At 41.3% G+C, this 14042-nt stretch overlaps 1 protein-coding gene across 4 annotated transcripts in view; it reads left to right on the forward strand.

The window, feature by feature from the left end:
• Positions 1 to 14042, forward strand: part of LOC133614823 (rho guanine nucleotide exchange factor 26-like) — an 89764-nt gene that overhangs the window by 21659 nt on the left and 54063 nt on the right. For 3 of the 4 annotated variants that reach the window (XM_061973098.1, XM_061973096.2, XM_061973099.1), the window contains 3 exons: positions 4764 to 6076; positions 8447 to 8498; positions 8592 to 8734. In XM_061973098.1, coding sequence (XP_061829082.1) covers positions 4835 to 6076; positions 8447 to 8498; positions 8592 to 8734 — 1437 coding nt within the window. In that variant the 5' untranslated portion in view covers positions 4764 to 4834. Of the gene's footprint in view, positions 1 to 1989; positions 2137 to 4763; positions 6077 to 8446; positions 8499 to 8591; positions 8735 to 14042 lie in introns of those variants that run through there. The other variant, XM_061973097.1, reaches the window with a different exon arrangement.

Genomic DNA, 14042 nt, shown 5'->3' on the forward strand with positions numbered 1-14042 from the left:
TCAGCTCTCACTGGATCGGTTCGCAGCCGAGTGTGAAGCGACTGGGATGAGAATCAGCATCTCCAAGTCCGAGTCCATGGTTCTCGCCCGGAAAAGGGTGGAGTGCCATCTCCGGGTTGGGGAGGAGATCTTGCCCCAAGTGGAGGACTTCAAGTACCTCGGAGTATTGTTCACGAGTGAGGGAAGAGTGGATCGTGAGATCGACAGGCGGATCGGTGCGGCGTCTTCAGTAATGCGGACGCTGTATCGATCTGTTGTGGTGAAGAAGGAGCTGAGCCGGAAGGCAAAGCTCTCAATTTACCGGTCGATCTACATTCCCATCCTCACCTATGGTCATGAGCTTTGGGTTATGACCGAAAGGACAAGATCACGGGTACAAGCGGCCGAAATGAGTTTTCTCCGCCGGATGGCGGGGCTCTCCCTTAGAGATAGGGTGAGAAGCTCTGCCATCTGGGGGGAGCTCAAAGTAAAGCCGCTGCTCCTCCACATCGAGAGGAGCCAGATGAGGTGGATCGGGCATCTGGTTAGGATGCCACCCAAACGCCTCCCTAGGGAGGTGTTTAGGGCACGTCCGACCGGTAGGAGGCCGCGGGGAAGACCCAGGACACGTTGGGAAGACTATGTCTCCCGGCTGGCCTGGGAACGCCTTGGGGTCCCACAGGAAGAGCTGGACGAAATGGCTGGGGGGAGGGAAGTCTGGGCTTCCCTGCTTAGGCTGCTGCCCCCGCGACCTGACCTCGGATTAGCGGAAGAAGATGGATGGATGGATGGATGGAGATGTGTGTATCACAATCCTTATGTGTGCAGGATGTGTGTATCACAATTCTTGTGTGTATCACACTCCTTTTATGTGTGCATGATGTGTGTATCACAATCCTTATATGTGTGCAAGATGTGTGTATCACAATCCTTATGTGTCCAAGATGTGTGTATCACAATCCTTATGTGTCCAAGATGTGTGTATCACATACCTTATGTGTGCAAGATGTGTGTATCACAATCCTTACATGTGTGCAAGATGTGTGTATCACAATCCTTATATGTGTGCAAGATGTGTGTATCAGAAATATGTGTGCAAGATGTCTGTATCACAATTATTATGTGTGCAAGATGTGTGTATCACAATTATGTGTGCAAGATGTGTGTATCACAATCCTCATACGTGTGCAAGATGTGTGTATCACAATCCTTATACGTGTGCAAGATGTGTGTATCACAATCCTTACACGTGTGCAAGATGTGTGTATCATAATCTTTACATGTGTGCAAGATGTGTGTATCACAATCTTTATGTGTGCAAGATGTGTGTATCACAATCCGTATACGTGTGCAAGATGTGTATATCACAATCCTAGTGTGTGTGCAAGATGTGTGTATCACAATCCTTACATGTGTGCATCCCAATCCTTAATGGTGTGCAAGATGTGTGTATCACAATCTTTAAATGTGTGCAAGATGTGTGTATCACAATCCTTAAATGTGTGCAAGATGGGAAGGTGTGTGTAAAGCATTGTGTGTAATATTTCACACAAACTTTGAAGCAGAGTCTATGCCTAATATTAATTATTAATATTAAAACCAGGCAAATCTGCACAGTGGTTTAGTTTAATGTGTGTAGACTTTGTTAAAAATGTTAATTTAGTGTGTAAGCGATTGGAAAAAAACTATTAGGTTCCATGAATTGCAATTGCGTCAATGCGACACACGGAGGCGGTAACGCATAACTTTTTCCATGTGAGCGGTGCCAGCGCGACATACTTTTTTAATTTCGTTCCAGTTTCGTTTTGAAGAAAAAAAGTCCTAATTTTGTTGAAAAAAAATAAAAATGTGAATTTTTGGACTCATTCAAGATGTGGCATTGAGGAGGAGTGGGGTTTTAGTGCCCACTTGGGGGTCCGCAACGCATGAGAACCGGAAGAGAGGAGAGGTGGGCGTGTCCTCTGTGGTTGTGGCCCCGCCCCTCCTCCACACTATCCAGGAACAAGTTTGGCTGGAGTCGCGCTCTAAAGTTCTATTTGTCGATGCAGCTTTGACTCCAAATCTGCTGTTCTAACTCTCGATTTTATTCATTGATTCTGAATTGATGTTGGATTTGAACAAGGAAGATGATGCACTGACTGCAAAGTTCTACTTCAGGTGAATATGCAACTTTGCAGATATTACCTGCATGTCCAATCCTTTCTTTGATGGAGAGTAATTAAGAAAGAAGTGATTAGTTGACATAATTGTTGAAACGGGTTTACAGTTGGTGTTAATCTATCGTGTTAGGTACAGTGTAAACAAAAAAGGAGACTTATAATAAAAGAGGAGAAATATCATCTGTAATATAAAACATTTGTACGCACGTACAACACTTAAGACCTTCAGTATATCAGTATGTGGAATTAAATGATGGAATGGATTAATAAACAATGTACTAATATGATCCACTTCAAGAAACTCTTCACACTTAAAGTGTTTACAAAGTACAAAGAAGAAGAACCATGATAAACATTCTGAATTTATCTCATCCATCCATTCATTTTCTAGATCATCTTACTCATCTCACCATATGAAATATAACTTTCTTCACCAATTATTATTATGTATTTATTTATTTGTATTGTAGGACAAGCGGTAGAAAATGGATGGGTGGTATTGTTATTACTTATGGAGTATATTGTGAATAAATTGAGAACAGGAAGTGAACGAATGTGTTAGCAACTGCTATGTAAAGGAAAAGGGACATGATTAAATAAGCTCTGCTTCTTCCTACTCCTTTTCCAACATGTTGAATAGAGAGACTGGAAATTGTGATGCATCATGTTGAATGCATGTATGTGTGATGTATCATGTTGTATGCATGCATGTGTGATGCATCACGTTGTATGCATGCATGTGTGATGCATCACGTCGTATGCATGCATGTGTGATGTATCATGTTGTATGCATGCATGTGTGATGTATCATGTTGTATGCATGCATGTGTGATGTATCATGTCGTATGCATGCATGTGTGATGTATCATGTTGTATGCATGCATGTGTGATGTATCATGTCTAATGCATGCATGTGTGATGTATCATGTTGTATGCATGCATGTGTGATGTATCACGTTGTATGCATGCATGTGTGATGTATCATGTTGTATGCATGCATGTGTGATGTATCACGTTGTATGCATGCATGTGTGATGTATCACGTTGTATGCATGCATGTGTGATGTATCACGTTGTATGCATGCATGTGTGATGTATCACGTTGTATGCATGCATGTGTGATGTATCACGTCGTATGCATGCATGTGTGATGTATCACGTCGTATGCATGCATGTGTGATGTATCATGTTGTATGCATGCATGTGTGATGTATCACGTTGTATGCATGCATGTGTGATGTATCACGTTGTATGCATGCATGTGTGATGTATCACGTTGTATGCATGCATGTGTGATGTATCACGTTGTATGCATGCATGTGTGATGTATCACGTTGTATGCATGCATGTGTGATGTATCACGTTGTATGCATGCATGTGTGATGTATCACGTTGTATGCATGCATGTGTGATGTATCACGTTGTATGCATGCATGTGTGATGCATCACGTTGTATGCATGTGTGATGTATCATGTTGTATGCATGCATGTGTGATGTATCATGTTGTATGCATGCATGTGTGATGTATCACATTGTATGCATGCATGTGTGATGCATCTTGTTGTATGCATGCATGTGTGATGTGTCATGTTGTATGCATGCATGTGTGATGTATCATGTTGTATGCATGCATGTGTGATGCATCTTGTTGTATGCATGCATGTGTGATGTATCATGTTGTATGCATGTATGTGTGATGTATCACATTGTATGCATGCATGTGTGATGCATCTTGTTGTATGCATGTGTGATGTATCATGTTGTATGCATGCATGTGTGATGTATCACATTGTATGCATGCATGTGTGATGCATCTTGTTGTATGCATGCATGTGTGATGTGTCATGTTGTATGCATGCATGTGTGATGTATCATGTTGTATGCATGCATGTGTGATGCATCTTGTTGTATGCATGCATGTGTGATGTATCACGTTGTATGCATGCATGTGTGATGTATCACATTGTATGCATGCATGTGTGATGCATCTTGTTGTATGCATGCATGTGTGATGTGTCATGTTGTATGCATGCATGTGTGATGTATCATGTTGTATGCATGCATGTGTGATGCATCTTGTTGTATGCATGCATGTGTGATGTTGTATGCATGCATGTTCCAAATAAACTCAAACTCAACTTGACTCAAATGTACCCCATAGGGCTGTGATTATTAAACTTGACAGAAACTTTTTGTAACATTTTCAGAGCCACATAGTTTGCATATATTGCAAAAGTTTCCCATATTTGCTGTAGTCTGCCCTAGTAATATACATATACACACATATTATCAAACTTTTGCATGAATTCTTGTCAAAAAAAATTAAAATTCTTAATTAATGCCTTGTGCATGTACTAGCCCATTGGATATGATGATTTAGTGTTTTTTAATGATGTGCTTTAAGGTCTCAAAGGCCTACAGTTATAACTTTTAACATTCCGTTGCTAATGAGGACATTTCACTTCACCAAACAACGACAAAAGAAGAATTTTCCTGCCAGTTGTTGCTCCTTTTGAACATATTGTTATCATCTAGCTATTGCCAGGCTGTTAATGAGTAAACTGGGAATTTGGACGCCGCTAAGCTCTCATGTGATGGTTATTCTTCTCTTTGTTTGCCCTTAGGGCTGAGATCGGCTCTATACAGGACAAGCAGTGTTTGACGCAGATCGGGAAAGAGGACACCTAAAGGGACCATGGATCTCGGCAACGACGTGGACCTGTCCAACAATAACATCATGCCCTTGTGGAAACGCCGCACAGACAACTGCAAAATCCCGCAGGATTCGCGGAAGCCACGCCCCAGTAGCTACCACACCAACGGTGTCACGACAACGGACTTCCCTGTTGAAGAGTGCGCATTTACGTTGAGCCAACCGGCGGAGAAGCTGGTGGTCACGGCGCCGTGTCCGGGCAAAAACACCGCCGTGTTGAAGCATGTTTTGCACAAACCTTCCAAAAAGTCCAGGGTGGTTCGGAGCATTAGCATCGGGCACATCTCTAACGGACGCTTCTCCTTGTCTAAATTCAAGTTTGAGAGCGGCAGATCGGCCTCGCTGGACAAAAGAGTGCGTAACGGAGAAAAGCACAGCAATGGTTGGCCAGAGGAGTGTGTCAGAGATCCTCAAGCCCTCATTTCTCGGGTGTTTAGTCTGAGCCTGCCTAAAGACAAGATGTCATTCCACCTGTCCTCACCTGAAGGGGTTCCCCACACTCCTAACAACAACAACCACCTCCAGCTGTCCTTCTCGCCGCCATCAAGCCCGTGTCCTCCAGCTCCACGGACTCCTTCCCACAGCTCCACGTCCAGCATCCCCTCTCTAACCTCCGACGACCCCCCAACACCTCGTTCTTCCTCGCCGGCTGACAGCCTTCCCAGGCAGTCCTCACCCTCACAAGACGCTAGGCGTACTTCTTCTTCCTCCCCCTCCCCGTCCCTTTCCCCCTGTCCCTCCGTGGTCCTCAGCACCCACAGCCCCGCCGCCCTGAAGATGGGGACCCAGCAGCTCATTCCCAAGGGCTTGGCCTCAGATACTCGACAGAGCAAGCCCACTCCATCCGGGCAACAAGGCCAAGGGTTGACAGGGCTGCTGGGGTCGGACACTTCCAAGAGGACATTAAAAACCCTCAGCATGGTCGAGACAGGGGCCTACTTTTCCACGGGAAGGGGCCACGGCGAGGCCACAGATGGAGAAAACGAAAGCCCCGGGGCATTAAGGCGGGGCCTGAGGAGTACATCCTACAGGAAGGCTGTTGTCAGCGGAGTCGATCTGGAGGCCCAGTCGCTTTCCCAGCCTGTCATGAAAGGATTAGATGGCGATAATAAAACTCCCCCAGCCGGCCCAAGCGGTCCTTGCCTGGTGAAGCAAACTAGCCCGGGGGCGCCCAAGCCTGACAGCCCGCGGACTCAAACCCCTACTGGAACAGGGAAGAGCAAGGTGAGGGAATCTGGACTCCAATAAAGATAACGGTGTTATAAAAGTAACAATAACACACTATTAAAAACATAAAGTCTACGTAATGTGGTCCTCACGTAAGGCAGAGCCTTACAAGGACATGTTGGTTGGAAGACATGATGTCATGTGACTGGCACACAGTGGCTCGGTTTGACAATGACAAAGGTCAACAGAGTTTACGAACGTGTAACATAGCTAGCATGTGAGTGTTCACATATACAGTGTTCGCGCTAGGAATTTTCAAAATGGGGTGCCAGGGACGCTATCAAGTCATAAAAATAGGGTCCCAAAGTAAATTTTTGGGGTCCCACTTTTTTGTAACCATTTTGAAAACAAATGATAAATGTATGCATTATCCTGTTATATCTCACATTCTATATTGTGTTTAGGAAAAAGGTTGTCATAAACCTTACTTCATTAGTTAAAAAAAATTAAACTAAAGAAAACAAATTTTTATGTAAATGTATTCAGTTATAAACATTCATTTACTTTCTTCTTTCCTTCATGGATCTAAACGTTACCGCTGCCAGTAGTTTTTTCTATATTTTCATTTAATAAGTTGTAGGTGTATTTATTTCAGGATAAAAGTGTAAAAAGTTTTTTGCTTGGGTCATGAAATGATGATAATTGATTATCATTGATAATTCATTGATTATTCTCACCTGTATGTAATCATCAGTCCTTTAAAAAGTGCCACATCTGCACTTTCATGGCAAATAATGCCAACAAACTTAGAATTTGGAACATTAGTTTCAATGTCATTTAATAGAGTGGCACTCTGGCATTTCATCTCTGGCTTGGTGATGGCCGTAAGCTGTGTGTTCCTCTTTAAGAAGGGCGGTATGTGGGGTGAGTGAGTGGGCAAGTTAGGAGAGGGAGCGCTAGCAAGTTCAGGAGTGTTACTAACATGGTGGATGTCAGCTTGGCTTTGTGGAAAACATAAATAAAGAGTCGTAACAAATCGACGGCCTCGTCATTCCGACCAAAGAGCGGAACTGTAGGGATCCAAATAGGAGGGTGTTATTTGGTGCCTGGTGAGGCTGGGTCTTTGAACATCACTGCTCCCGCTCGTAAAGGTTTTCTTTTTCTTAGCCCGTTTACAAAACATCTTTCCATCTTCATAAGTCAGCCATTTGCTCCTGAAGACACTTTTCATTGAAGCTTGGTTTCTTGGCTTTATTGCTGGCCATGACCAAAACAATAACTCGCAGGAGTCCTAATACCACAAATGCAGAATTTGCGATCGATAAAACAGCGAATCAAAATTGAAGAAATTGTACTGGAAAGTGCATTATTTTGAAGTCGACCAAAAATGTATACCGTATTTCCTTGAATTGCCGCCGGGGCGGTAATAAATTTAAAACCTCTTCTCACTCCGGCGCTTACCAAAGGCATGCGGTAAATTTAGACCTGCGCTTATAAATTTGAGTGTGATGTAAGGATACCATCATGAAAAGCACATTTAATAAAAAAAACGTTATTATGGTCTTACCTTTACTTTTAAATGAAGTCCATGCGCAGCTCCTTTTGAACAAAAGCATCAATAACTTGTTTATAGAAGTCTTCCTTATCTTTCTTCAGTTTTAAAAGTCTCTGTCTCGATGGAGATCTTCCTTTTATTATTACCTCCTGCTTCGATTGAAAGTCCAGTTTAGAAAACTGTTTTATTTTAGATATGTAATCATTTGACACACGCAGCTACGGTATATTAATAAAACATAGCTGCTTACTGTTCTTTTTAGCATATTCAATAGCTTGGACCTTAAATCCTACTGAATAGCTCTTAATCTTCTTCCCTTTATGCGATTTCAAATGATTGAAATCAGCCTCCTCCATTTTGAACATGATGACAGGTGAAGTGTCACTCGTGACGTGACGAGTTTGACCCGGTGGAAATTCCAGGCATATGCTAGTTATTTTGCGAAACGAGTTTGACCCGGCGGAAATTCTAGACATGCGCTAATAAAAATAATATTTTGTGATACGAGTTTGACCTGGCGTTAATCCTGAGCCGGCGGTAATGCTAAGCATGCGCTAATTATTTTGCGAAACGAGTTTGACCCGGCGGTAACTCTAGGCAGGCGCATACTATATACCCGGCGACAATTCAAGGAAATACGATAATTAATCATTTGACCTGGCAAATATAAACAAAACAAAACAAAACACAGGCGGAAAGCGATAATCGGTGAGAAAAAATCAATAAAAATTCCGCGTCCGGGGCTACGCACGGACTTCCGGAATTTTGCATCCTTTCTGATTTCAATGCTTAAAAAGACACAACAATTGTGTAAATGCCATCACTGCACACAGTTACGCCAACTCCCGTGATTAATTTTAGATTTTTTTCAGATTCCTGAAAAGAGGAACCTTTTGACCCCTCAGCGGACCTTTGACAGCGAAGGTGAGAGCAGTATTGCATTTCACTCACTGGGTTTTCCTTTTCTATCATATTCCTGCTCACCACAACCCCTTCTTTAAAAAAAATGTTTTACAGAGGAAGAATTGTACCAGAACTATCAGGAAAAGGCGTTACATAACGATTCGGATGAGGATGCCGATTCCAGAGAACCCCAGGCCTATACCAGCATTGTGGTGCAATACAGACCGATACGGACCTCCTGGAGCCAGCTAAGCGTGGTCAGACATTACAGACACTCAAATATTACTGACACCAGCACTTTCAACAACTTTCACAGTCTCTTTTATGCAGGGATTCTGCAAAACTGCCACATTAGGGACGTAACACTTGAGCCAGAATTTTTTTGGGCCAGTGATGCAGCCAACCGGCTTCACGCAAAAACAGATCATTAGATGCTCTGCAATGTCTACGCCAGCTTCTGTGTAACATATCAACCACTTGTCAGAAAGCCACAGTTGCTTTTAACACGGCAAATTGGGGGCGGGGGGAGTTTCCGGTCAAAAACAAGTCAAACGTCCATCTCTCAGATTTCCCATATTCCCTTTCACACAGCCTGTGATACTAACTCAGAAGCTGGATTGTAAACAGCTCCAACTTAACCTCTTATTCTGTTCACACAGAACATAAGGCTTCGAGAAAACCTAGAAAAATGACCAGCTTTAATATAATGTGTCAAATAATTGTTATCAATTCTAAGAGATAGAGCCTTAACTTGTATTACCTTAACCTTAAAATGTGGGTAAATACAAAGTCAAATTGTATTTGTGGAAGAATATCGAAACCAAAAATCTTATCTAATTCTTCCGCAGTCATAGTTCCAGGAATAATTGTTTGTACAGTACAGGCCAACAGTTTGGACACACCTTCTCCTCGTTCAATGTGTTTTCTTTATTTTCAGGACTATTTACATTGTAGATTGTCACATCAAAACTATGAATGAACACATGAGGAGTTATGTACTTAACAAAAAAAGGTGAAATAACTGAAAACATGTTTTATATTCTAGTTTCTTCAAAGTAGCCACCCTTTGCTCTGATTACTGCTTTGCACACTCTTGGCATTCTCTCCATGAGCTTCAAGCCCACCTGTGAAGTAGTCTTGTCCCGATACCAATATTTGGTACCGGTACCACAATTATTTCGATACTTTTTGGTACTTTTCGCTACTTTTCTAAATAAAGGGGACCACAAAAAATGACATTATTGTCTTTATTTTAACAAAAAATCTTAGGGTACATTAAATACGTAAAATAGTGAACATACAAGACAACCTGTCTTTTAGTTGTAATTAAGCAAACAAAGACTGCTAATTAGTCTGCTGACGTATGCAGTAACATATTGTGTCATTTATCTACCTATTATTTTGTCTACATTATTAAGGACAAGTGGTAGAAAATGAATTCTTAATCTACTTGTTCATTTACTGTTAATATCTGCTTATTTTCTCTTTTAACATGTTCTATCTACACTTCTGTTAAAATTTAATAATCACTTATTCTTCTCTTCTTTGATACTTTATATTAGTTTTGGATGATACCACAAATTTGGGTATCAATCCGATACCAAGTCGTTACAGGATCATACAAAGTCCTCATGTGTCCAGGGACATATTTTCTGAGTTTATAAACATAATATGAATGTAAAAAAAACGAAAGAAGATGTTGTGATGCCAAAAAATATCGACGTAATCATAGTAATATCGACTAGATACACTATTGTACTTGGTATCATTACAGTGGATGTCAGGCATAGATCCAACGATGGCGTTTGTTTACATTTTGACGCCGGGGGGGTGCGGGACCGGTACTTCCCAGCGGCGGTATCATACCGAATATGATTCATTAGTATCGCGGTACTATACTAATACCGGTATACCGTACAACCCTACTGTGAAGTGAAAACCATTTCAGGTGACTACCTTTTGAAGCTCATGGAGAGAATGCCAACAGTGTCCAAAGCAGTAATCAGAGCAAAGGGTGGCTATTTTGAAACTAGAATATAAAACATGTTTTCAGTTTTTTCACCTTTTTTTGTTAAGTACATAACTCCACATGTGTTCATTCATAGTTTTGATTTGACTATCTACAATGCAAATAGTCATGAAAATAAAGAAAATGAACAATTTTTTAAGGAGCGCCGTAAGTGGCTGAGCCGTTGGCGGTCCCGTCTTGTCCCCTTGTAACGTATGTCTGCTCCGAGTGGGACTGTGCCAAAAATGAAATGTCAGTTCTTATGTGTCTTGTGCATGTTAAAGAATGGACAACAATAAAGCATCTTGAATCTTGATCTTGAATCTTGAATCTTGAATGAGAAGGTGTGTCCTAACTTTTGGCCTGCACTGTATGTAAGATAAAGCAGGATATCATACAATCAAACTCCATAATCATGCTGCAAAAATGTTTCCATGAACACATTTCACTTTGGACTTGTCCAGGGTATACCCTGCCTTCCGTCCCAACGCAGCTAGGATAGGCTTCAGCCACCACGAGAGGGACAAGTGGTATAAAATGACTGGATGGATTGATTGATTGATTGAAACTTTTCTAAGTAGATTGTACAGTACAGTACAATCATACTTGCCAACCTTGAGACCTCCGAATTCGGGAGATGGGGAAGTGGGGGGTAGGGGGCGTGGTCGGGGGTGGGGCAGGGGCGTGCTTAAGAGGGGAGGACTATATTTACAGCTAGAATTCACCAAAAGTCAAGTATTTCATATATATATATATATATTATGGCTGCAACAACTAATCGATTACATCGATTAAAATCGATTATAAAAATAGTTGCCGATTAATTTAGTCATCGATTCGTTGGATCTATGCTATGCGCATGAGCAGAGGCTTTTTTTTTTCTTTTTTTTCTTAATAAACCTTTATTTATAAACTGCAACATTTACAAACATCTGAGAAACAATAATCAAAATAAGTATGGTGCCAGTATGCTGTTTTTTTTCTTCAATAAACTACTGGAAAGTATAGAAATGTAGTTTGTCTCTTTTATCCGATTATTAATCGATTAATCGAAGTAATAATCGACAGATTAATCGATTATCAAATTAATCGTTAGTTGCAGCCCTAATATATATATATATATATATATATATATATATATATATATATATATATATATATATATATATATATATATATATATATATATATAAGCAATACTTGACTTTCAGTGAATTCTAGCTATATATATATATATATATATATATATATATATATAAAAGAAATATTTGAATTTCAGTGTTCATTTATTTACACATATACACACACATAACACTCATCTACTTATTGTTGTACTTGAAAGTGCAATGCTTTGCAGCCAGAAGCACAGCTTGTTGCTTTCTAAAAAAAAAAACAACAACACTTACCTTTCACTATTTGAGTAGCCTTTGTTCTGCCATTTGCGTACTGGCGAGCGATCTCTGAATCCGGGAACATATCCTTCACGGATTTGTTGAAGACATCCACAAATGAGAACGGGATGTTGCTTCCAGCTATCAGCATAGCCATCTTTGTCTCGGCATAAGTTACACCATCGGATCTCCATTTAGCGAGGTGGCCCATAATACTGGGCTGGGACCGGTGCTGCGTTGCCGCCGCTTTGTGCTTCGCTGACCGTTCATGACTGAGTATATCCGTTCGGCCACCGTGTTCAATGGAGAAGTCTGTTCTACAAAATTTACAGGCAGCATACCCCTTCCCCTTCGAACGGTCCTGGATAAACTGAAATTCTTGTTTCCATTCGTTTTGGGACTTACAAGCGTATTTCTTCATCTTACTCGTCGTCAGCGTCGCCTTGGCTGTATCTTTCTCGTCCTTCTGCTTCGTCTCCTTGTTGTGTGTGCAGTTGTGCACTCTCTAAAAGCCGTAGATGTTATAACGTGATTGGGCAGGCACGCTGTTTATATCGTGGGAAAGGGGACGTGCAAAAAGGCTGTCGACACGTCACTCAGGTCCGCATGGAGCTGGAGGGGGCGTGGCCTCCAGCTCCGGCTGGAAATCGGGAGATTTTCAGGAGAATATTTGTCCCGGGAGGTTTTCTGGAGAGGCGCTGAAATTCGGGAGGGTTGGCAAGTATGAGTACAATTGACCACTAAATGGTAACACCCGAATACGTTTTTTAACTTTTTTTTAGTCGGGGTCCATGTTAATCAATTCATGGATGGCGTTTCACTTTGACTTTGACAGCCATGCTCACCTCAGCTGACGAAGTGGACTTCTTCCACAATGAATTGTTCTGTAGTTGTTCTTCCTTCCTTCTTGCTTCACTCTTTTCTATGTTCACACTCTGTGTTTCCATCATAAGTATACAGTGCTTGGAATGTTCACTCTGTGTTTTCATCATACTGTATACAGTGCTTGGAATGCTGTTATATCCAGTTGGGTCACAGTCCACAGCGTGCCTGCCTCCCACCGTCCCTCGGTGTGCTTGGCACTTCTTTACAGGGAGGCAGACAAGTGGGCCAGACCTCTTTTGGGGCCACCGCTAGGTCTCATGTGCGTTTGCAGGCTCTCTCTTATTTGACAGACTCCAGTTATGCATGATACGTAGTACAAGTGTGGCCGTGCCTCAGTTGCATAATGTACTTAGTTAGGGATTGGAATGGCGTAAAATAGTTGCATTCCCTAGGAAGGCATTGTTTATTCCCAGGGGTTCTAAATGGGTTGTTTACATGTTGTGTTGTGATAAAATATGCAAAGGAAAAGATAGAGGAACTGAAAGATGAGAGTAACGTCAACTGTAAATTAACGGAAACAAATAACATCCGGTACTGATGCAAAATTAGTTCTGGCCAACGTATGCCAGTCAGGCCGTAAATAAGTAAAAGTTAATTTTGATGCTACTAAGCGGTCATTGTCCTGTTCAGACAAGAAAATAAGCTAAACCAAAGAAGCCACGAACCAGAATTACAAGTTGCCTTCATTCTTGCTCCTCCCTGTAGTACTTTCCTGTCATTTGACTTTTGTCTTGAGTTTTCAGGGTTTTAGGTAAGGTCTTACACAGACCTGGGCAAATTAAGGCCCGGGGGCCGCATGCGGCCCGTTAAGCTTTTCAATTTGGCCCCAAATCATTTATTTAGATGTTTAAGATGTAAAGTGTAGCTGCCGTTATGATGTGCAGTGATGTTTTCTAATGACAGTAAGTCTTCAACTATACTAAGTCTTTCAATGCTTGGAATCTGCATGATGTACTAGTTACTATGGTCATGTAATTAGTTACTATGGTCATGTAATTAGTTACTATGGTCATTTAATTAGTTACCATGGTCATATAATTAGTTACTATTAAAATCTAATTAGTTACTATGGTCATATAATTAGTTACTATGATAATCTAATTAGTTACTATGGTAATGTAATTAGTTACTATGATAATCTAATTAGTTACTATGGTAATGGTCATCTAATGAGTTACTATAGTAATGTAAGTCACAGCAGCTCAGACGAGGCACCAAGCAGTGTGGGTGGGGAGTGTTTCCACAGAGTGTTTCCAGAGTCTGAAATGTGGGTGTCAGGGA

This window comes from Nerophis lumbriciformis, linkage group LG17 (genome assembly GCF_033978685.3).
Source record: "Nerophis lumbriciformis linkage group LG17, RoL_Nlum_v2.1, whole genome shotgun sequence".
Lineage (NCBI taxonomy): Eukaryota > Metazoa > Chordata > Actinopteri > Syngnathiformes > Syngnathidae > Nerophis > Nerophis lumbriciformis.